General features: G+C 39.8%; 1 protein-coding gene across 1 annotated transcript in view; it reads left to right on the forward strand.

Annotated features, from left to right (window-relative positions):
- Positions 1 to 16,369, forward strand: part of EDNRA (endothelin receptor type A) — a 64,141-nt gene extending 47,772 nt beyond the window's left edge. The window contains exons 4-8 of the mRNA XM_003257784.3: positions 3,904 to 4,102; positions 7,298 to 7,450; positions 11,255 to 11,388; positions 11,815 to 11,923; positions 13,897 to 16,369. Of these exons, the coding sequence (XP_003257832.1) occupies positions 3,904 to 4,102; positions 7,298 to 7,450; positions 11,255 to 11,388; positions 11,815 to 11,923; positions 13,897 to 14,037 (736 nt within the window). The 3' untranslated portion in view covers positions 14,038 to 16,369. The remainder of the gene's footprint in view (positions 1 to 3,903; positions 4,103 to 7,297; positions 7,451 to 11,254; positions 11,389 to 11,814; positions 11,924 to 13,896) is intronic.
- Positions 16,370 to 24,116: the final 7,747 nt, after the last annotated feature.

The raw sequence follows: 24,116 nt of genomic DNA on the forward strand, positions 1-24,116 counted from the left end.
AGGTATTGTGACCAACATACAAAATGTCAGACCTTATGAAGCTTATATGCTTTTTTTCACTTTTTTTCTTTTCTTTCTTTTTTTTTTTTTTTTTTCAGACAGAGTCTTACTCTGTCGCCCAGGCTGGAATGCAGTGCCATGATCAGGGATCACTGCAGGCTCAACCTCCCTGGGCTCAGGGGATCCTCCCACCCCGGCCTCCCAAGTAGCTGGGACTATAGGCACACACCACCATGCCTGGCTAATTTTTGTATTTTTGTAGAGATGGAATTTCACCATGTTGCCCAGGGTGTCAAGCGATCACCCCCCTCAGCCTCCCAAAGTGCTGGGATTGCAGGCATGAACCATCACGCCCGGCTGGGAACTTATATTCTAAAGGAGAGGGGACAGCATAGATGATAAACCAAATAAATAAATAGAACATTGTTGGTCACATTGAAGTGCTATGGGGAAAAATGAATCAGGGTGAGAGAGACAATTCTGGAGGGGGAGTTGGCAAACTTAAGTAGGGTCTCCAGGGAAGGCTTCTGTGAAAAACTGCAATTGAGTAAAAACCTGAAGGAAGTGAGGAAGCAGCTCTGAGGACACCTGTGGGCGTTCTCACAGGGGTGGGAAGCCACAGGGGAGTTGGAGCAGAGGGTGCTCTGGTCTGACATAACAGCCTCACTCCAGTTGCTATGTTCAGATGAGGCTGTGGCAAAGCAAGGTGGACATAGGGAGATCAGTTAGGAAGCTATGGCAATCATCAAGGCACTGCGATAATAGGTAGAAGGTGAAATGTGGTTGCATTTGGATATATCTTGAAAGAAGTTGTTGCAAGATTTGCTGGAGGATTGGATGTGTGGTGGAATAGGAGTGAAATCTAACCCAATGTTTGGGGCCAGAGATGGGAAAAACTGCAGAAAGGTTTAGTGGCAAGGAAGACAAGGAGTCTGATTTGGGACTGTTTAGATGCCTATTAGGTGTCCTAGTGGAGCTTGCAAGTAGGCAGTTGGAGATACAAGTCTAGAGTTAAAGGTGAGGCACCAGGCTAGAGGTATAAATTTAGGAATTACCGGTAGATGGATAGTTAAATGACACTAAAGCCATAAGACTAGATGAGATCACCAAAGGAGAGCGCATAGATAGAAAAAATGTCTGAGCACTACGCCCTCAGACAAATCCAATGCTAAGAATTTGTGGAGAAAGCGGGGTCCAGCCAGGTAAATGAGAAGGAATGGCCAGTAAGTCAGAAGGAAAACTGGGAGACTGTGGTGGAAACCAAGTGAAGAAAGCATTTCAGAGAGGAGGAATTCTTTCTGGAACAGCAGTTGTCAGTGGTGGAATCTATACTTGCAGATTTTCCATGACAACTGAAGATGTCATAGATATACAAAGAGAGATGTATATACATACTGACTAGATGGAAAGCTGTTTATAATCGCACCTCATAAGAAAAGTACATTTGTGTGTCAGTGTGTTGTGCCATTATATTCAAAATAGAAATCAGTTTTGAAACATCCAGTGTTTTGTGGTTTCCATACCTTTCCCCACCTCCATTATCACAAATGATTGTTTCTAATTGTTCTTATGGTTGTTTTCCCCGTATCTCCTGGAGATGTTATCAAGACCTGTGTGATTATAAATGGAAAATATTCTAATTCTCAGTGAGTGGGTTAATGAAGGAGCAGACTGATCGTGAATTATTTGCTAAACTAGACTCTAAAAATGACTTCTACTTATTTGTGAATGTTGAATTTACATTGGATTATGGATGTGTAATATTCTGGGAACTCATGGCACTTTATAAAAATGAAGCTGGTCTGTGAACATGTTCGTCATAAGAACATGTTGACCACATTTTATTCCTTAAGCCACTTTTCACCCCAAATCATGGCAAGGAAATCAGGTTTTCTTACTCTCTAATGAAATAGGGTGTTTTATTTAAATCACCTTCCCTGGTAAACAACCTGAGAGAAGGGAAGAAGAAATAGATGTAACTCCGTTGACAGCTTTGGGATATAGACATCCTGTCTCCATTCCTCTTAGCTTTTACTGGGTATCAGGCTGCCAGTTTAACAAGGAAACAAAGAAAAATAAACAATGATTTTTATCCCACTGGACAATTTATGGAAATAACCATAAATTTTAAAATTCAATCTTGATTATATCATAAAAGGATTTTCTTGGTCTGTTTGCATAGCTGTATTTTATCCCATTTTGAAATAATCTGGACTTTTTTGAGATTTGTATTGTACACAAATCTTATCTACCCTAAAAATATTTTATAAAACATTTCTCCAGCAAATTGTGCTATATAATACGCCATGTGGCATCATCATAAAATACCCAAATCTATACATGCTCATCTCTAGGGAATTCTGATGAAGAACCAGTCAGCATAATTCTAAGAGTTGTGTTTTCACAGATGTACTGTGTAAATGTACTGAGACAGTACACTAAATATAACTGATGGGGGCTCGTCTTGGCAGATATGGGTAGCTTGTATGTTGCCTTGGCTTTATTGATTAATCTTCTACATTACTTTGTATGTCCTGCAAACCCATGAGCACCTGTCTCCAGTGCATTCAATCTGTTTTACAGCCTTCTTCTGGCACTAACTAATGAAAACTATAAAAAGAAAATGTTTCTTTTCCATTACGGCAGCAACAAAAATTTCAGGAATGAGGCCACAAAAATACCATACCACGTCACAGGTCTCTTCTTAATAGTAAGTCTAAAAGCAGTTAGCATCAGACCATCACATCAGGTCAAAGAACATAGGATTTCTAAACCAGACCTTCCTTAGACATAACATTTAAAAATGTGATTATTATCATTAAAATAGTGAAGTAAAAAATAGGGTGAGCATAATTTCTTATTCCCAGACAATTTTTTGATTCACATAATCGTTCAGTCACATTTATGTTATATACTCTGTATGAACCATTCTTTTCTGTTAGATTGTAAACTCTAATTTGGTTAGGAACCAAATTGGCTTTAAATAAGTTGTATCTGCTCTAGCACAGGGCCATAATGGGAGTGATATAGTCCTTCTTTGACATTTACCACAAATAGGTATTTACTAAAACTGCCACCTGGTACAAGCCCACCGTGCTCATATTTTGAGGGTAAAAAAAGGGAGGAAACAATGGAATATCTGTGGTCATTATTCACTCAAGGATATCTAGGCCCATTTCATAGATAATGCTTTAAGGTTTCTTTTTTTATTTTATAAAGAGGAATAAGATATTACTATAACAAGTACCAGCAGCTTTCATGATCCCTCCCATCCATCCAATTTCTCCCCCAGCTTAAAAAACATAGGCACAACTGTCTGTTACCGCCACATTCTAAACTCTCCTAAGATTTCACTAGACCAAATAAAGACCTCAGACCTCAGGCCTGCCAGGCAGTTGATTTCCAAATGGGTGGAACTCTTAAAAGCCCCACTTGTGGCCAGGTGTGGTGGCTCAGCCTGTAATCCCAACACTTTGGGAGGCTGAGGCGGGCAGATCACGAGATCAGGAGATAGAGACCATCCTGGCTAACATGGTGAAACCCCGTCTCCAATAAAAATACAAAAACAAAATCAGCCGGGCGTGGTGGCGGGTGAGAGCAGTCCCAGTTGCTCGGGCGGCTGAGGCAGCAGAATGGCGTGAACCCAGGAGGCGGAGCTTGCAGTGAGCTGAGATCCCGCCACTGAACTCCAGCCTGGCAGCCTGGGCAACAGAGCAAGACTCCGTCTCAAAAAAAATAAATAAAAAGCCCCACTTGGTTTTCATACCAAGACTCAGAAAATTCCTAAAAAGACAATTACTGGTATTGGAAATGGGGAGGAGCTTCCTACCACTTACAATTTTTGTTTAATTGAAATACATTTAAAATTTCCTAACAACTTGGTTCCATTACCTTTTTTTTCAGGTACAGAGCAGTTGCCTCCTGGAGTCGTGTTCAGGGAATTGGGATTCCTTTGGTAACTGCCATTGAAATTGTCTCCATCTGGATCCTGTCCTTTATCCTGGCCATTCCTGAAGCGATTGGCTTCGTCATGGTACCCTTTGAATATAGGGGTGAACAGCATAAAACTTGTATGCTCAATGCCACATCAAAATTCATGGAGGTACTAAACGTTTAAAAGGAATTAACTGGGGAAGGGAAGAGGTCCTTCGTTAGACTTCACCATCTTGAGACTTGATGACGTCGCCACAATGCCAAGTGTGGTTTCTTCTGTCAAATATTCCTCAGTTGCATGAAAAGTAGATGTTAAACCTGTGTCTAGATTCTTGAATAGAACAGTTATGTTGGCTTTCACTCTTATATTATACCACAATGGTAGACACATCTGTTATTCTGCACCAAACCACTAAGAATACCAAAGCAAATTTACTAAGAGGGACTAGATGTGTGTGTGTGTGTGTGTGTGTGTGCGCGCGCGCGCGCGTGTGTGTGTGTGTATGTATATATATATATATACACATACACACATATGCTACTTGTTTTTGTAATAATGAATACAACACAACAATTTCCATCTGGAAGACGTGCTGATGTTTATATTATGTCACTTGGGGAGAAGCACATTTCTCACATTCTTTAAAGATGGATTTACTAATTCACAGTAGAGAGTAGTACTTACATGTACTTATATTAGTACGGTTTCTGTGTCTAATATACAAATAATATAAAATTGTAGAACTTTTTAAAAGAATATTTTGGTTTAACAAATTCAGTTGTTGTTTTTTTTAATACACCTGACCATATTAATGTTTTTCTGAAAAGCTTAATCACATGACTATTTTGGGAAACCTATTTAAAATGCATCTTTTCTTTGCAAAACTAGCATGTGGACTGAGGAGGGAAACCAAAAGGATAACTATTTCTCTTAAATCAGTATAATTTAGTGCTTTGATGTAAGTTTCATGTAGCTCACATTCCACATGTAATTATTTACAGACATCTCAAGGTATGTTTTCCCAACTTGGAAAATTCACAGAATTCGTGGTTTTACAGTTGACCAGTTATCCTGCTTGGAAATTCTTGTTTTAAAATTAAAAGTGCTCATGAAAACTGCCAAGCTAACAACTTAAAATTGAAGTTTCTTACTGGGTTAGTCTTCAAAGCGAAAAACAAAGTAGACAGTAGGAGATCGTCAGAATTTGGGCAGTGTGAATAAGCAATCTAGATATTCCAGATGCAAACATTAGAGAAAAGAGGTTCACTATAAGAAGGAGCTTACTAATCCTTAGAGCCAGACAAAATGAAATGGGCTGTTTCATAAAGACAGAGTCTCCTATCTAGACGTGTTCAAGTAAAGGGTAGCTACCCTTCAGGCATGGGTGGGCTAGACGGTTGCAGTAAAGGGTATGAGTTGAACAGATAATTTTTTAGAGTTCATTCCAAGTCTGAAGTCCTGTTCTCTTTTTCTAAATTTATTTCCCCTATTTTTTCCATTCTTGCTCTTCAACTTTACCCTAGACTGATGGTAGGCCCCCCTCTACCCATGTTGATGACATCAGTTCCAAAGAGATGCATTACCCATTTCTCTGTGGGCCTTTGCCATGGAGGGGGCAGGGGACTCCATTCAGCCCTCTCAAGGGTCAGCCTCCAGACCCTCTGCAGCTGCTTCTGGGTCATTTATACCCAGCCAGCAAATGCACCCGGAAAAAGAGGATACAAAAGAAGGGAGAATGGGTGCTCAAAGGAGTGTTCGTGTTGCACTTCAAAAAAGAGAGAGAGAGTGCTCCTGACTTTTTTTAAGTTCAGGACTGAAATCTTTCTACAGTGTGTTGGGAACAGGGAAATGTTTGTGTAAGCAGTTTAGAATAAACCAACTCCTTTGGGAGTTTGCACTTAACCTGAGGATAGAATTCAGGGATCTGTGAACTTGGTTGGAAAAGAAACAACATGTTTATTTTCACTAACTTCTAACTGAATTTATCATTTCGTTCTATTATGAATGTACCCAACAAATCACCATAGTGTTTACCAGTATCATGACTTTTTCAGTAATAAAAATAGCAGACATTTTTATGCCATATAACACTTGTATAATCTCAAAATATTATTTATGCTCTTCAGAATTTCAGCACTTCAACAGTTCAGTAGTTATTAGAACCATCATTAGGTTTGTTATTTGTGAATAAACACAATATTACTATATCAAAATTTAATTTCTAATATTTTGATAGCTGTGCTTTAATGTAATTGGTTTCCATTGCAGTCTTATGTATTTTATTTTATGCATGTAAAAGTATTATTCTCAGAAGGGATTTTAGTCTTTACCAGACTTCCAAAAGGGTCTGTGGCATAAAAATAGTCAAGAACTCCTCCCCCAAATTTTTTGTCTTTAGGAACCATTTTTAGATTATTTTAATAGACATGTTATAAATGCAGCCCACTTAGTCTCTTTCTATATTCAGAAACTGTCCCATTTTTTACAGAGCAACATGATTATTTTTTTACTGTGGGAACTGCATTGTCCTTAGTAAATTAACAATCTGAAGAAGCATTATAAGGAAAGAAAAAGCATTTCGTCCCAAGTCGGTGATTAATTTCGTGGGAAGAAGAATTTAGATATCATTTTTCATTTTCCATTTTTATAGGGTATTAAGTTTTCTTCTTTAAGCAGATGTAAAACTGAATAATCTTGGTATTTATAAATCCTGCCCAGCTAGATAATACCAGACATGCCTTCAGTTGAGATATGCTGCCTCAATAGTTTCCAGGTGGTAAGTATTAAAGGAGGGAGAAGAGTATAGCTATTGAAATTCAAAGTGGCTGGCTTTAAGGTCACATAGCAAGCATACCAGGCAGAGGGTTAACCCCTATTAACCAAAGCTACACAGATAAGCCATTCATAACCTTCACTGTTTCAGGTTAAATACACTTTCACCAAAATAGTCAAAAGTAAAGCAGGCACTAACAAAATTTTGAGGTTCATCAAGAAATAAAGATAAACATATATATTCTTTTGTCTCAAAATCATGTTTTATGAGCTTTAGAAGGACATTATTTTTATTGATTAGGGCTCTTCCGTTGTATAGTTGAAACCTTCAAACTATGAAAAGTATCCTTGTCAAGATAATTTTTGTAAGTGCAGTTTCTTTATATACTGTTTAAAGCCAGGATAATTTCTGAAGTTTCCAATTTAATTGAGTTTTGAGGACCACTCCCAAACCCATTACTGCAAGCAGAAAGCATGATTTTACAGACGTATCTGCAAGTTTAAAGACCTTAAAGCTACCAGAGGCACAGCACGGTTAATTGACATGACTCTGCTCCTCCTTTTCTCTTCTTTTTTTTTTTCACTTTGAAGTTCTACCAAGATGTAAAGGACTGGTGGCTCTTCGGGTTCTATTTCTGTATGCCCTTGGTGTGCACCGCGATCTTCTACACCCTCATGACTTGTGAGATGTTGAACAGAAGGAATGGAAGCTTGAGAATTGCCCTCAGTGAACATCTTAAGCAGGTAAATCCCATAACATCATGAAAATCTGGCCAGGACTGGTTAGTCCTTGACAGCAGCAGGCCTGTAAATACCGTCTTTAGTAGAATTAGCCTGATTTCCTAAAATAAAAATACTATCTTGTAACTGTTTTCTTTATAGTAATAGTGTTAGAAATTTCTTTTGTAAAATGGGAAACCTGCCTATAAAACAAGTGGTCCTGAAGGCTGGGCCCAAATAGAGAAGAACTATCCCTCTATTTTGCCAAGAGTGTACTGAGCATGTGTATATGTGAGTTCATGCATTCAACTGGGCTTGAAACTGTACCAGGACACAAAGAAGCATGTGACTTTCTCCCCATGCAGATTTACAGTCTTGTTGTAGAAATAAAATACGCATGCAAAACAACTGAAAAATAGAACCACAGGTGTGGTAAAAGTAGCCTGTGCTATGGAAAGCCAGGAAGGGTATGAGATAGAGTCATAGGGAAGCTGTTCATGGATGAGGGGGATTGAACCAGACCTTGGAGGATAAGTGGGATTTGATGGGGAAGAAGTTGACAGAGAGCATTTCAGGTGGAAGAACAGGAGTCTAGTTAGAACGTGGAATAGGAACCATGCATTTGGGGAATGGGAAAAAGGAGATGAACCTCTCTAGAGCAATGTCTAATGTGAGACTTATGCTAGGAAATGGGATCATGTACATTAGAAGAGGTAAAGTGTTGGAGGACCCAAAGTTCTAGAAGGAATTTGAACATGTCAATAGGAGGCTAATGTTGGTCCCTCCTGGGTGAAATTAGAACAGATAAAGCTGTGGGCTTTCAAGGGCAAAACTAGACTCATACTTGGCTCTCTGACCTTGGGCAAATTGCTTAATCTCTCTAAACTTCTAGTTTCTCATAATATGTATGTAATAATACATCATGGGGATTACCTGAGACATGTAAGGTGCCTAATAGTACCCAGCTCCTAGTAGGTATTAAGCAAATGTTAATCTACATTAATTCTAAGAGTAAACCTAGGACTTCAGGTAAGTTCCCTGTTGCAACAGAAAAGTATATAATGATGGCCAACTACACCAAAAGTTAATGTGAGTTGTTGATGGAGTCTGTAAATCTGTCCTATATAATTACCATGTGCACGCATAGTTCCTCATCAGCAACTCTTCAACTACTATACTGATTTTTCTGAGCTTCAGCTTTTTATCTGTAAATTGGGCATAATATATGAATCAATAGTATCATGAGGATCAAAAGGATGAATGTGTATGCATGTACTTTATAAAATCTAACATGCCATAAAAATGGTAGCTATTATCTTTCATTGACATTTAGCAGGAAGATTACATTGAGAAACCTTAGTATGACTTTGTTCAGGCATGAAAGTTTCAAATACTCCAATTGCTTAATATGTTTACAATTATTTCCTCTCATTCTTGGAATGGAGGTAGTTAGAATGAGTTTGTGAAAAACAGTGTTTTAAAATACGGATTTTTGCATTCACACCATGATTGAGCCTGTTTAAGCTATGAGTGGTATTTGCTGTGGAAATAATTAATTATTTAATTTTGGAATAATGTTAATTATTTAATTGTGGAAACAATTAAATAATTGTCATATGCTGCTTCATGTTTACATAGCACTTTTTAAGTTTTTAAAGCGCATTTCCATTTCCATGTCTTTTTCTTATTTTTTTGATTCCTCCAAGCACCCTCTGAGATCGGTAGGATATATATTGTTTACTATACAGGTGATTAAGAGGTTTGCTCAACCAAATGGAGATTAGAACCCAAGATTTTGCCCTCATGCAGTTAACGTTCCTTTTGGTGCCACTCAAAGCTGTAGCAAATCCTAAGTACAGAAGAGCAAGGGTGGCTGGAGGTCCTGCAGATGGGACTGCAAGCATAGAGCACAAAGCCTTGCCATCTTGACTAATACTCTGTGGGGCTCATAGTTTTGCTTCTTGCTTGGTTGTCTCTAATTTCTCCTCATCATAATGATGACAGTTTTATCAATTAGGGGTTGTGTTTGGATGCTGGGAACACAAAACCCAAAATAACTGTTAGTTGACCAAGAAGGAGTTTATCTTTCCCCCATAGCAAAAAGTTCAGACATCAAGATTTAGTGGTCAAGCCAAGTTAGAGGCCAGGTATCTACTGTTTTGCTGATCTTGGCTTCAGTCTCAGAAGACAGCAGCAGCAGCTCTACTTTTATATCTGATTTCCAAGCAGCAAGTGAGGAAGAACAGAAAACAACCCATCGTGGGTGTGCATCAAAGGAGTGTCCCTATACTTCTCAGTAACTCTTTCGGAAACCCATGCAATGCTTTCTATTTCATCTAATGGGTCAAAACTGTGCCAAGTGGCCATGTAGATAATTAGGCCAGGTTCTCCAGCTGCCTTAACAAATCAAGACCAGAGTGATGGTAAGGAAGACAGGAGAATGGATATTGGTTAAGCAAGTATCAGACTATCATGGCAGTGTACTAATACTGCTTTTAAAAGCATTATCCTCTTTGAGTATGCACTCAGGAAAGGTAACCTCTCCCCTAATACACTGCTTTTCTATTTTTATGGGCACACTGTCTTTCTGGACACACAAAATGACCCTATTAAAAAGAGCCCCCATTCCTGAAGATTTGAATATTTTATTTCTTCCCTCAGTCATTACTCCAAAGCCATATCCCAGCTAGCCCAATAACTATGAGAGGTTAAAGAATTCCCAGTTCTTTGAGCTAGAGTAGCAAGTTATGAAAACTGCCCCAGAATATTTTGAATGGCTCAGCCAATCATGTGAGTTTATTGTAGGCTTCCCAGACTTAATGTTATATGTTTCAGGTTGAGCCAGCATTACCCTTCCAGACCCTGTTTTTAATCAGTTTTATTTTGACATTAACTGATCCCAGTTACAGACAACTTGCATTTTGTGTTCCTAGTCTGGCTTCTAAATGCATGCAATATAATACTCAAATAATGCACACCAATGAATGGTTGCAGATAATTCCTAATTTATAGTTTTTCTGATCCTGAGCAGACTCAAAGGCATGCAAACCTTCCATGAAGTCAGTCCAAGGTCAGCATGTTCCAGATTTTCTAGTCATCACTGCTGATAATCCTTTACCCTCATCCTTCTGCTTGCAAACAATATATAATATTTTTATATGTCATTAAGAACTAAATGTCATTAAGAAAAGAATTTAAAGAGCAAAAATATCCCAATAGTAGCTGTGTTCAAGATCAGGAAAAGGAAAAAACATAGTGCTATGACTTTTCCTTTTCTGGTCCCCACTCCTATTTTGTTTTCCCAAGGTCTTTGTTGATTTGTCCATGCATTATCATGTGATGTGCAGTCTCCTTGCCTGCCATGCCATCATTAATGCTAATTAGTTACCTGTTATTAAGAGTCATTAGCTAACCCTTTCCCCCATGCAGTCACACCCCACCCCCCTACACACACACACACACACACACACACACACACACAGGCAGACTCAGCCACCTACACACACACAGCCACAGACTCAGCTGGCTCGCCTCCAGCCAGTTTCCACCTCTCTCCTGGCATATAACCTCTGTCCTGCCCTAATAACCAACCTGAGACCCCCGTCCTTCCTGGAAGCTGCCCAGAAGCATCATTAGCAATTCCTTAGTTAGAACGTTGACCTTAGAATCTTGAAGAGGTAGAGGCACTGTAAGCCAGGCTGTTCTCCTGGCTCTTCTTTGAATTATTCTTTCCCTGATGTCTCCTACTTCCTGGTACTGTAGTTCTTGCATCTAGTATAAAAATACTAAATTTGTTGTCCTTTTTCTTTTTCCCTCACTTTCCTTTAGCGTCGAGAAGTGGCAAAGACAGTTTTCTGCTTGGTTGTTATTTTTGCTCTTTGCTGGTTCCCTCTTCATTTAAGCCGTATATTGAAGAAAACTGTGTATAACGAGATGGACAGGAACCGATGTGAATTACTTAGGTATGATCCTATGTACTCACTAGAAAATTGGAGTTTCTCAGATTTTCATATTTATAATACTTTTACAAAACCAGCTACTCTACATGCCCATTAGCCCTGAAAATTAAAACTGCAAAGTTGATTTTTTTCTTTAGCTGACATAGCCTATGACTGATCCCAAAATGTGTGCAAGCCACATCTGTTATCTTGCCACTCCCCTCCTGAGGCTGTGCATAAGGGTTTGAGCTAACCAACTAGTGATGTATCTGTAACTGTCCTGCAAAACTGAAACTGCCATTTAAACAAGCACTTTTTACAAAATTCTAACTGCCACCCATAAGAAATGGCTTCTGGGCAAGAAAAATGCTTATTCTAGGAAGAAATGCTAGTGAGAAGATTTTAAAACAATATATTCTAATTATTCTACACTATTTTCTTTTGCTCTAGTTTCTTGCTGCTCATGGATTACATCGGTATTAACTTGGCAACCATGAATTCATGTATAAACCCCATAGCTCTGTATTTTGTGAGCAAGAAATTTAAAAATTGTTTCCAGGTAAGATGATTTTTCAAGTATTTTTTAAAGACAACAAAATGAATATATTAAACAGTCAACAGACACAGCCAATTCCAGTTGTAATATTACTTTGATCAGCTGTACTCCTTTTTAGCAGTGAAGTGAAAATCATGTTTTATTACCCAGAAAGAGAGTCAGATTGTCGGCATAACAGAAAAGCAGTTCCTATTTAGACAACCACATACAAAGAGGTTAAAATCAAAAGGACTAAATCACATGCCAGTTTAGAACCCTCCTTTAGAGAGAAATGTTTCAATGTATGCTCCAGGCCACAGAGAGTACATAAGACCTATTCATACCTTACATTGTCTTAGACTTGAACCAAAGTCTTGACAAAATATAAGCTCTATTGTTAAGAAGGCTCTCACTGATCGAGACCATCCTGGCCAACATGGTGAAACCCTGTCTCTACTAAAAATACAAAAATTAGCCGGGCGTGGTGGCCGGCGCTTGCAGTCCCAGCTACTCGGAGAATGGCGTGAACCCGGGAGGCGGAGCTTGCAGTGAGCCGAGATAGGGCCACTGCACTCCAGCCTGGGCGGCAGAGCCAGACTCAGTCTCAAAAAAAAAAAAAAAAAGAAAAGAAAAGAAAGCTCTCACTAAATGCTATTTAATTGTGTACTTAGTAATAGAATCTTCAAGGAAAGTAAATGCTTATTGCTGTGGGAATCTGAACAAATATAATTTTCTTCAAAATCAGTTTCCTTCTGCTTTCAAACCTCCAGCCAGCTCAGCCACCCACGTCCTTCAGAAGCTCTAAGCCTGTCTTATTGATGTGTCATTTTCTGGTTCCTGAAATGATTTTAGCATAGGCTTAATCCTCACTGGATTTTGTTATCTTGGACCAGGCTGTTTAACTTTAGCTTATGGTACATATGAGGCAGAGTACGGTAGAGGTCAAGAATGCAGGCTCTGGAAGCAAAGAGCCTCGATGGACATTACAGCCCTGCACTTGCTAACTGTCTACCCCAGGTCTGGTTAGTGCCTCTCCTTTTTCAGTTTCCTCACCTATAAAATTGGATGATCACAGTATCTCTCTCATAAGGAGGGTAATATATGTAAAATGCTTGAAATAATAAGTGCTCAATATGAGTTGATTACTATTAGGGACAGAGTAGAGAGAAAAAACACAGTAACGGCCTGCATGGAACTTACAGGCTAAACAGAGGCAGACATATATTAACCAAGGAATCACACAAACAGATGAAACTCAGTATGGAAGTTTGGGGCCGTATTTCTGAGGTCTTCTTGGAAATGTCTGCCAGTCACAAAACACTCGGCCCAAAATGGATTGACTAACATGCAGGTTAAAATTAGTACATTATATAAGCTGAAATTAATTATTACTTACTCATTAATTTACATATTCATTGGGGGAGGGAAAATCAAGGTAAAAATTATCAGAAAATAATCCCACTTTTTGATGAATCTTCCTAAAAAGGCAGCATATCCAAGAGAAAGAGCCCAAATCTAGAGAGTCCTCGTTATCCTCTCTGGACCTCACTGTCCTCATTCATAAAATGAGGGAATAGCATAAAATGGGAGAACATCCAAGGCTGTTGTGAGAATCTGATGGGGTACCTGGTGTGGAGAGCCACACAGGTGGTGCACACTGAAGAAATGCTAGGACCACCCCCCGTGCCAGCGCAGCCCTACCCATGCCTGCCCCAAGCCGTGGAGAGCCCTTCCTCTCACCAACACTGCCTTCCCTTTCTCTTGCACTTGGTAATAAAATTAAAATGAGAAAGAAGGGTTCTATTTCTCTGCACTGGAATGGACAGTGTAACTCCTGCCTGCTGATAACAGGCTCTCCACTCTAGGTTACTGTCAAGGTTCACTTCCCTCGAACGCGAATGGACATTTGCCCCTCGTTAGCGTGGCCCAGGGCCGCTGTGTTTGGCTGGGAATGGGCTGGTAGGCTCGCCTTACTTCGAATCTCCTCCTTCCCCCAGTCATGCCTCTGCTGCTGCTGTTACCAGTCCAAAAGTCTGATGACCTCGGTCCCCATGAACGGAACAAGCATCCAGTGGAAGAACCACGATCAAAACAACCACAACACAGACCGGAGCAGCCATAAGGACAGCATGAACTGACCACCCTTAGAAGCACTCCTCGGTACTCCCATAATCCTCTCGGAGAAAAAAATCACAAGGCAACTGTGACTCCGGAAATCTCTTCTCTGATCCTTCTTCCTTAACTCACTCCCACACCCAAGAAGAAATGCTTTCCAAAACCGCAAGGGTAGACTGGTTTATCCACCCACAACATCTACGAATCGTACTTCTTTAATTGATCTAATTTACATATTCCGCGTGTTGTATTCAGCACTAAAAAATGGTGGGAGCTGGGGGAGAATGAAGACTGTTAAATGAAACCAGAAGGATATTTACTACTTTTGCATGAAAATAGAGCTTTCAAGTACATGGCTAGCTTTTATGGCAGTTCTGGTGAATGTTCAATGGGAACTGGTCACCATGAAACTTTAGAGATTATGACAAGATTTTCTACTTTTTTTAAGTGATTTTTTTGTCCTTCAGCCAAACACAATATGGGCTCAAGTCACTTTTATTTGAAATGTCATTTGGTGCCAGTATTTTTTAACTGCGTAATAGCCTAACATGATTATTTGAACTTATTTACACATAGTTTGCAAAAAAAAAGACGAAAATAGTATTCAGGTGAGCAATTAGGTTAGTATTTTCCATGTCACTGTTTATTTTTTTAAAACACAAATTCTAAAGCTACAACAAATACTACAGGCCCCTAAAGCACAGTCTGATGACACATTTGGCAATTTAATAGATGTTACTCAAAGAATTTTTTTAAAACTGTATTTTCTTTTTTAAATGGTGTTTTATTACAAGGGATCTTGAACATGTTTTGTATGTTAAATTCAAAAGTAATGCTTCAATCAGATAGTTCTTTTTCACAAGTTCAATCTGTTTTTCATGTTAATTTTGTAAGAAAAATCAATGTCAAGTACCAAAATTTTAATGTATGTGTCATTTAACTCTGCCTGAGACTTTCAGTGCACTGTATATAGAAGTCTAAAGCACACCTAAGAGGAAAAGATTGAATTTTTCAGATGATTTGGAAATTTTCATTCAGGTATTTGTAATAGTGACATATATATGTATATACATATCACCTCCTATTCTCTTAATTTTTCTTAAAATGTTAACTGGCAGTAAGTCTTTTTTGGTCATTCCCTTTTCCATATAGGAAACATAATTTTGAAGTGACCAGATGAGTTTATCATGTCAGTGAAAAATAATTACCCCCATGTGCCACCAGAACTTAAGATTCTTCACTTCTCGGGGTTTTCAGTATGAACCTAAATCCCCACCCCAACGTCTCCCTCCCACATTGTCACCATTTCAAAGGGCCGACAGTAACTTTTGCCAGGCATTTTCCCAGATGTTTACAGACTGTGAGTACAGCAGAAAATCTTTTACTAGTGTGTGTGTATATATATAAACAATTGTAAATTTCTTTTAGCCCATTTTTCTAGACTGTCTCTGTGGAATGTATTTGTGTGTGTGATATATGCATGTGTGTGATGGTATGTATGGATTTAATCTAATAATTGTGCCCCGCAGTTGTGCCAAAGTGCATAGTCTGAGTAAAATCTAGGTGATTGTTCATCATGACAACCTGCCTCAGTCCATTTTAACCTGTAACAACCTTCTGCGTTCATAAATCTTGTAACCATGTTACCATTACAAATGGGATATAAGAGACACCGTGAAAGCGGATGAGCTGTGGACTAGCAATATAGGGTTTTGTTTGGTTGGTTGGTTTGATAAAGCAGTATTTGGGATCATATTGTTTCCTGTGCTGGAGCAAAAGTCATTACACTTTGAAGTATTATATTGTTCTTATCCTCAACTCAATGTGGTGATGAAATTGCCAGGTTGTCTGTTTCTTTCAGACTTCACCAGACAGATTGCTGATAATAAATTAGGTAAGATAATTTGTTGGACCATATTTTAGGACAGGCACAGGTAAAATAACATCAGGTTCCAGTTGCTTGAATTGCAAGGCTAAGAAGTACTGCCCTTTTGTGTGTTAGCAGTCAAATCTATTATTCCACTGGCGCATCATATGCAGTGATATATGCCTATAATATAAACCATAGGTTCACACCATTTTGTTTAGACAATTGTCTTTTTTTCAAGATGCTTTGTTTCTTTCATATAAAAAAATGCATTTTATAAATTCAGAAAGTCATAGATTTCTGAAGGCTTCAATGTGCATTTTATTTATGGACTGGTAAGTAACTGTGGTTTACTAGTAGGAATATTTCCAATTTCTACCTTTACTACATCTTTTCAACAAGTAACTTTGTAGAAATGAGCCAGAAGCCAAGGCCCTGAGTTGGCAGTGGCCCATAAGTATAAAATAAAAGTTTACAGAAACCTTGAAGTGTCTCTTCATTTTTACATAGTTTTCCATAGAAAATGTTTGTTACATAATGCCTGTTGCAAACCTCTCCTTAGTAATACCCCGGAAAGCAATTTACTATCAAACAGGTACTTCCTACCTCTATTCTCAACCAACCTATTTTGTTGTACTGAGCATTTAACTCTGTCATTCATTCCTTCATTTACATTTCCAGTGAGTTTAATTGGGCATCTACTATGCACCAGGCATTCTTCCAGATATTGGGGACATAGTAAACAAAACAAGCAAAGTCCCTGATCCCATGGAGCTTGCATTCTAGGCAATAAACAATTACAGTCAATAAGCAATATGTCAGGTAGATACCTGGAGGAAGAGATTCATATATATCCAACTGTTTATTTGACATTCACAGTTGGATGGCTAGTACACCGTAATATATCCAGAATGAAGCTCCTGATATCTTCCAGCCTGCACTGCCTAATATTCCTCTGCTCAGTTATAGACAGTCCCATTTTTTAGGAGTTGTTCAGGATAAAAACTTTGAAGTCATTGCTCGTTGCTTTTCCTCACACCTTGTAGCCAACATCTCCATAAGTCCTGAGAGCCCTATCTTCAGAATATATCCAGAACCTGACCACTTCTCTGTCTCTGCCTCTACCTCCCTAGTCTGAGCACCATCTTCTCTTGCCAGGATAACCACAATAGGCTCCTGACACGCCTACTCGTTTCCAGCCTTGTAAACAGCTATATTCCAGTTAGAGCCAGTCTCTCCTCTCCTATAAGTGATTAGGTTAGGTGAGGCTGACCAGCATCCTCTGGGAGTTTCTCAGTAAGAACTAAGTCAGAAAGAGCTGTTTTCTTATTAAAGCACGGCTGGGAGGTTGTGAGCCTGGGTGTGGCTGGACTCCGTGGTTGAGCATTATGAAGAAAGTCAATCTAGAGTGTCATGAAGATGAAGAAGAGCATTAAAGTCCCCAGTTCTAGCTCTCCCTGATGCTTTCTCATGGCTTCAGTAAACAAACCAACACATTTACCTTTCCACCTACACTAGTTAAATCTGGTTTTCTGTTGCTTGCAATACACACATTCTAAGACCATCTCATCTAAGTTATCTTGAGTCATCTTTTGTTGTTGTTAACTTAATACACTTTATGTTTTTTAGAGCTATTCTAGGTTTACAGAAAAATTGATCCAAAATTACAGAAAATTCCTACATGCCCTCCTTTCTCCGCCTTCTCCACACAGTTTCCCCCTATTTTTTACACCTTGTATTAGTGTGGCACATTTGTTACAGTAAATGAACCAATATTGATGCAATATTATTAACTAAAGATTATAGTTTACATTAAGGTTCACTCTGTGCTTGACATTCTATGGGTTTGGGCAAACATATAATATCACATATCCACCATTACAGTATCATTCAGAAGAGCCCCACTGCCCTAAAAATCCCTGTGCTGCATCATTTCATCCATCCCTCCATCCCCTTCTTGATTTATCTGTTCACTCAACACAAATACCATGAACAATCATCATATTACATTGTGCTAATAGCTGGGAACAGGAAATCAGATGAATAAATAAATAAATAAATGCAGTGACGAGCTTTGTGGTGACTCAACAGACGTCAGCGTAGGGGCTGGTAAAAGCACAAAGGAAACAGTAGTCAAAATTCTTTTAACTTCAGTTGGTGAACATCAGCAGACAAGTACGAGGGCCTTTGCTTCCACAACTCTCATTTTACTTTGCATGAACTTTATGTCACCTCTAGGAGAATGGCATAAGAATAAGCAATATAGATTGTCTCTACATTGTGAGTTTTTATAAAGTCAGTAAATACATATTATTTTCCATTCAAAAGTAATTTAAAATTATCAAAATAATGAAACACAATTCCTAGATATAATTAGGAAACACTTGAGACAAATATCAATCTTTGACTAATCTATTACCTCTATTGTTGTTCTTAGGAGTATCACTAGTCCATGAGATAGCATGGAAAACCTTGTATGTGTAGAGTGAAGGAAGCATACTGCCAGCCTTCCCAAACCACTCCAAGCTCATGATACTGAGTCTTCTATTTCTTTATTTGTAAAATAATAGAGCACAGCCCTGTATTTATTGATTTTACTCCATACTTCAAAGCAAAGTTAAATCAGAGCGCAAGTTTACCATATGCAGTTGAATGTTTCTGAAATTCCAACGGGGTCTTCACAATGAAAACCAAGTGTTTTTTTTGTTTGTTTGTTTTTTTAATAATCCTATATTTGAAGAAGTTTCTGCCATACTTTTCTCTAAATAGTAACAAAGATAAACCAGGATCTATATTTGGTCAGCACTGATATACTTTAATTTTTTTGTTTTTAAAACTGAAAGGGGACAGACTTGGGTTCCTAGAATCAGGAAAGAATCAAAGATTGAAAATAACATTGTAACTGCAAAACTGGGCTTTCCCTCTGAGGCATGCTAGAATAATTCACTTTTGATTTGATGAAGCCAGAACTCATTATATCTCCTAGTTTCCCAAGCTTTTAGCATCAATATTATTCAGTAGATTCTATCAGTTCTATTTCTTTGGGGGTGGTAATAAATTAGGAACAGCAGTGCCAACCCTAGTTAGAATCGGAAGAGTCATGGAATCTTCCCAGAGGAATATAGAGAATTCCACAAATTTTTCCCTTTTAGTCCTAAACCACAGACCCTTTATCTAGTTTATCTAAATGGAACTGATCATCTTTTACTTGAATTTGATTCTATGAAGGTAGATAAAATTGTATACTTGATGTTGTGTGATAGATTTGTCCCAGGTGGGAGTAATGACCCTGCGCAGTCTGCGTACTACCACATTGTCAGCCAAATCACAGGCCCAAGGCACCTCCAGAGCATACAGAGGACAGCTCTGACTCACTCCACTTTTTTTTTTTTTTTTTTTTTTTTTTTTGCGGGGTGGGTGGTTTGTTTTGTTCTATTCTGAGACAGGATCTCACTCTATTGCACAGGTTGGAGTGGAGTGGCACAACCTCGGTTCACTGCAGCCTTGACCTCCTGGGCTCAAGCAATCCTCCCATCTCAGCTTCCCCAGTAGCTGGCACTACAGACACATGTCACCATACCTCGCTACTTTTTGTATTTTTAGTAGAGATGAGGTTTCACCATGTTGCCCAGGGAGGTCTCAAACTCCTGGGCTCAAGGGATCCACCTGCCTCAGCCTCCCAAAGGGCTAGGATTACAGGCATGAGCCAGCCCACTCATCCTCTTAATCATTCCATTTGTGCATGCTTTTTTCAGAATAATGCCATTTCTCCATGAACTATAGCTCTCTATTTCTCTCAGAGTATGACTTTTAGGGTTAACTTCAATTAAATGCTTGTGCTTTTAAAATATCCTAAAATGAGAACATCTAAATCTGAGCACGTAAAGGGAATATATTTGTGTCTAACGAAAAATTAATGTCATAGGTCCAACTTTTTCTCTATGTTATGAAACCTGATAGGGTTAGGCCTGGATTACTGTCCCTAACTATCAGTCAAAATTCCACTGGGACAAATGGAATTCTGCTGACCAACTTAGATCTAGCAAGCAGGGCCAACCCCTGGAGCTGGGGGTAGAAGGGTGACTTCCCAAAGAAAGGAGAATTGGCCAGACACAGTGGCTCACGCCTGTAATCCCAACACTTTGGGAAGCCAAGGTGGGCGGATCACCTGATTTCAAGAGTTCAAGACCAGCCTGGCCAACATGGCTAAACCCCATCTCCACTAAAACTACAAAAGTTAGCTAAGCATAGTGGCAGGTGGGATTAACTGCCTGTAATCCCAGTTACTCAGGAGGCTGAGGCAGGAGAATTGGTTGAACTGAGGAGGCAGAGGTTGCAGTGAGCCAAGATCACTCCACTGCATGCCAGCCTGGGTGACAGAGCAAGACTCTGTCTCAAAAAAAAAAAAAAAAAAAAAGAAAGGAGATTTGTCTATATATCTTGCTACTCCTTATTTCAGCTCCTTTTTGACATATTTAGCTCAGTTCATTCATCAATTGTTATTAGTTTTTAAAAATAATTTTCCCTTTCAAATTATAAAAAGAATATATCAAATATGTCAATAATGTCTTTAAAACTCTTACAGAACAATAATTAATGAACAATCCATGTATATACGGAGGGAAACCCTATATATGGTGATATGGTTTGGCTCTGTGTCCTCACCCATATCTCATCTTGTAGCTCCCATAATTCCCACATGTTGTGGGAGAGACCCAATGGGAGATGATTGAATCATGGGGGCAGGTCTTTCCCAAGCTATTCTTGTGATAGTGCATAAGTATCATGAGATCTGATGGTTTTTAAAAGGGGAGTTTCCCTGCACAAGCTCTCTTGTCTGCCACCATGTGAGACATGCCTTTCACCTTCTGCCATGATTGTGAGGCCTTCCCAGCCACATAAAACTGTAAGTCCAATAAACCTCTTTCTTTTGTAAATTGCCCAGTCTCGGGTATGTCTTTATCAGCAGCTTGAAAACGGACTAATACATATGGGGATATATATCTTACTTATCCAGTCCTTTGCTACCCTAAACAAGACAGTGCTATACATCATTGTCAAGTCTCCAGGGGGATTTGCATGATTTCTCTGTGAGATGTAAGCAGGACTGCTGCTGGATCATAAGGCTTGTGCATAGTTAATATCACCAGTTATAGCCAGGATGTCTCCAGAATGGCCAAACTAGTCCTGGGTTGATCCATCATTGAAGAGTTCAGCAGCTCCAGATGCCATGCAATTGCCACACTTTACACTGGAACCATCATGATGGAGGAGCATACACCGTTAGGGACACGTAAGCAGACACTGTCAAAGACCAGACCGGACCCCCTTGCATCCATTTTACCAGCTCTCTGCACTCATCTCCAGCTTCAATGTTTTGGGGTTTTTTTGTTGGATTTTGTTTGTTTTTGAAACAGTGTCTCGCTCTTTTGTCCAGGCTGGGGTGCAGTGGTGTGATCACAGCTCACTACAGCCTCGACCTCCTGGGCTCGAGAAATCCTCCCACCCCAGCCTCCTGAGTAGCTTGGAGTACAGGTGCGTGCCACCACACCTGACTTTCTTTTATTTTTTTACTTTTTGTTTTTGGTAGAGAGGGGGTCTCGCTATGTTACCCAGGCTGGTCTCGAACTCCTGGGCTCAAGTGATTCTTCTGCCTCTGTCCCGCAAACTGCTAGGATTACAGGCATGAGCCACCATTCCCAGTCTCAGCTTCAGTATTTCTACTGCTTAATATTTACACCTGCAACATTTGGTGGCTCGCCCTTGGACACTGGAGCCTGCCTAGACTGTAAGAAGAAGAACTGCCTGGGAATTGTATGTCCTCCTCCACCCCCACCTATAGCCAATGACTTACTGGTGTGGACTTACACCAGCTCTTGTATCTTGAGGTGGGGTAAACACCTTGCACCCTGGAGATCAGGCTGAGTCTGGGACTTCACCTGACATCTCAACTTTACTTATTTTGTCTCTTTCCTTCCCGCAGCCTACTTCTTCCTCTCCCTTACTAATTTCCTCTGGAAGCTGTGCCTTAACAAACCACTTACACCCAAATCCTTGGTTCAAGATCAGCTTCAGGAAGAATCTGGGCAAAGACACAATTTCTATTTCACTACTGAACATAAATGACAAATTCCAGACATTGATCATGTTAGATTCTTCAGCATACTAAATTTGGGCTCCTATTTAAAACTACTCTTTCACTTTCTTTACTGGGCCATCTTAGTATAATATACTAAAATCTCTCTCCTAACTGACAATCCAAGCTTCCTCCCCCACAGCTGCAGTCCCAGCTGCTGTCAAAGAGCATGGCTTTTCTGTGGGACAGTCACGTCGACCCCTGTAGGAGCTCCATTTCAGAGTCTCAGGGGGTATGGCTGTTAGGCGTTTCTGTGTCTCCAAATGTTACTCATGCCAGAAAGCAGCTGCAATTTCCCTTTAGAGAACATGCCCCTCTCAAATGCTGTCGTGTGAAAATTTGAGTCATTTATGAAGCTGCAAACCAGTAAGAGAGGTAACAAGATTAAGCCAGGTTGGGCGGGAAAGTGCAGGCAGCAAGCACAGGCTGCTTGTCCAAGGAGTGTGACTGTGAGAATACTTAGGAACTTGGGCAGCAGCCAGAGGAAACAGCAGGGGCAAAGGAAAGGTGTATGTATATTCAAGAAAAATACAACCTCAGCGTTTTTAGGATAGAAGAATTGATGCCAGTGAAGGGAAAAAATTGTGCAGGGATGAAAATAAAAAGATACTTGATAGATGAAGTTCCCAGAGAAGGTGAGAGGGGGAGGAAATGGCAGTCTTGGAAAGGAAGAAGGTTCTTCACTGACGGTCAAAAGTGCCTGTGTCTCCGGGCATAGGATTTCCTATGAGTTCCATGTCCTCTGTCTGTATGTTAGGCTTAAGGACAAAGGCCTATTTGTGCCACACATAGAAAAGTGCCTGTATTAGGCCATTCTCGCATTGCTATAAAGATACCTGAGACTGGGTAATTTATAAAGAAAAGAGGTTTAATTGCCTCCTGGTTCTGCAGGCTTTACAGGAGATGACACGGTGCTGGCATCTGCTGAGCTTCTAGGGAGGCCTTGGGAAGCTTATAATCAGGGTGGAAGATGGAGAGGGAGCAGGCATGTCACATGGCAAAAGCAGGGGCAAGGGAGAGAGAGTGGGGGGAAACTCTCTTCACTCATCTCCACACACTTTTAAACAATCAGATTTTGTGATAACTCACTATCATGAAAACAGCACCAAGCCATGAGGGATCTGCCTCCATGTACCAAACACCTCTCACCAGGTGTCACTTCCAACATTGGTGATATGGTTTGGCTGTATCCCCACCCAAATCTCATCTTGAACTGTAGCTCCCATAATCCCCACTTGTCGTGGGAAGGACCTGGTGGGAGGTAATTGAATCATGGGGGCAGGTTTTTCCCAGGCTATTCTCGTGATAGTGAATAAGTCTCATGAGATCTGATGGGCAGCTCCCTTGCACATGCTCTCTTGCCTGCCACCATGTAAGATGTGCCTTTGTTCCTCCTTTGCCTTCTGCCATGATTGTGAGTCCTCCCCAGCCATGTGGAAGTCTGAGTCCATTAAACCTCTTTTTCTTTATAAATTACCCAGTCTCAGGTTTTTCTTCATAGCAGTATGAAAACGAACTACTACAATAAATTGGTACTGGTAGAGTGGGGTACTGCTATAAGAATACCTGAAAACGTGGAAGCGACTTTGGAGCTGGGTAACAGGCAGAGGTTGGAACAGTTTGGAGGGCTCAGAAGAAGACAGAAATATGTGGGAAAGTTTGGAACTTCCTAGAGACTTGGAGGGCTCAGAAGACAAGAAGATGTGGGAAAGTTTGGAACTTCCTAGATATTTGTTGAATGGCTTCGACTAAAATGCTGATAGTGATATGGACAATAAGGTCCTGGCTGAGGTGGTCTCAGATGGAGATGAGGATTGTTGGGAACTGGAGCAAAAGTGACTCTTGCTATGTTTTGGCAAAGAGACTGGCAGCATTTTGCCCCTGCCCTAGAGATCTGTGGAACTTTAAACTTGAGAGAGACGATTTAGGGTATCTGGTGGAAGAAATTTCTAAGCAGCAAAGTGTTCAAGAGGTGACTTGGGTGCTACTAAATGCATTCAGTTTTATGTATTCACAAAGATATGGTTTGGAATTGGAACTTGTGTTTAAGGGAAGCAGGGGATAAAAGTTTGGAAAATTTGCAGCCTAATGATGCGATA

This window comes from Nomascus leucogenys, chromosome 7b, assembly GCF_006542625.1.
Source record: "Nomascus leucogenys isolate Asia chromosome 7b, Asia_NLE_v1, whole genome shotgun sequence".
In the NCBI taxonomy this organism is placed as follows: domain Eukaryota; kingdom Metazoa; phylum Chordata; class Mammalia; order Primates; family Hylobatidae; genus Nomascus; species Nomascus leucogenys.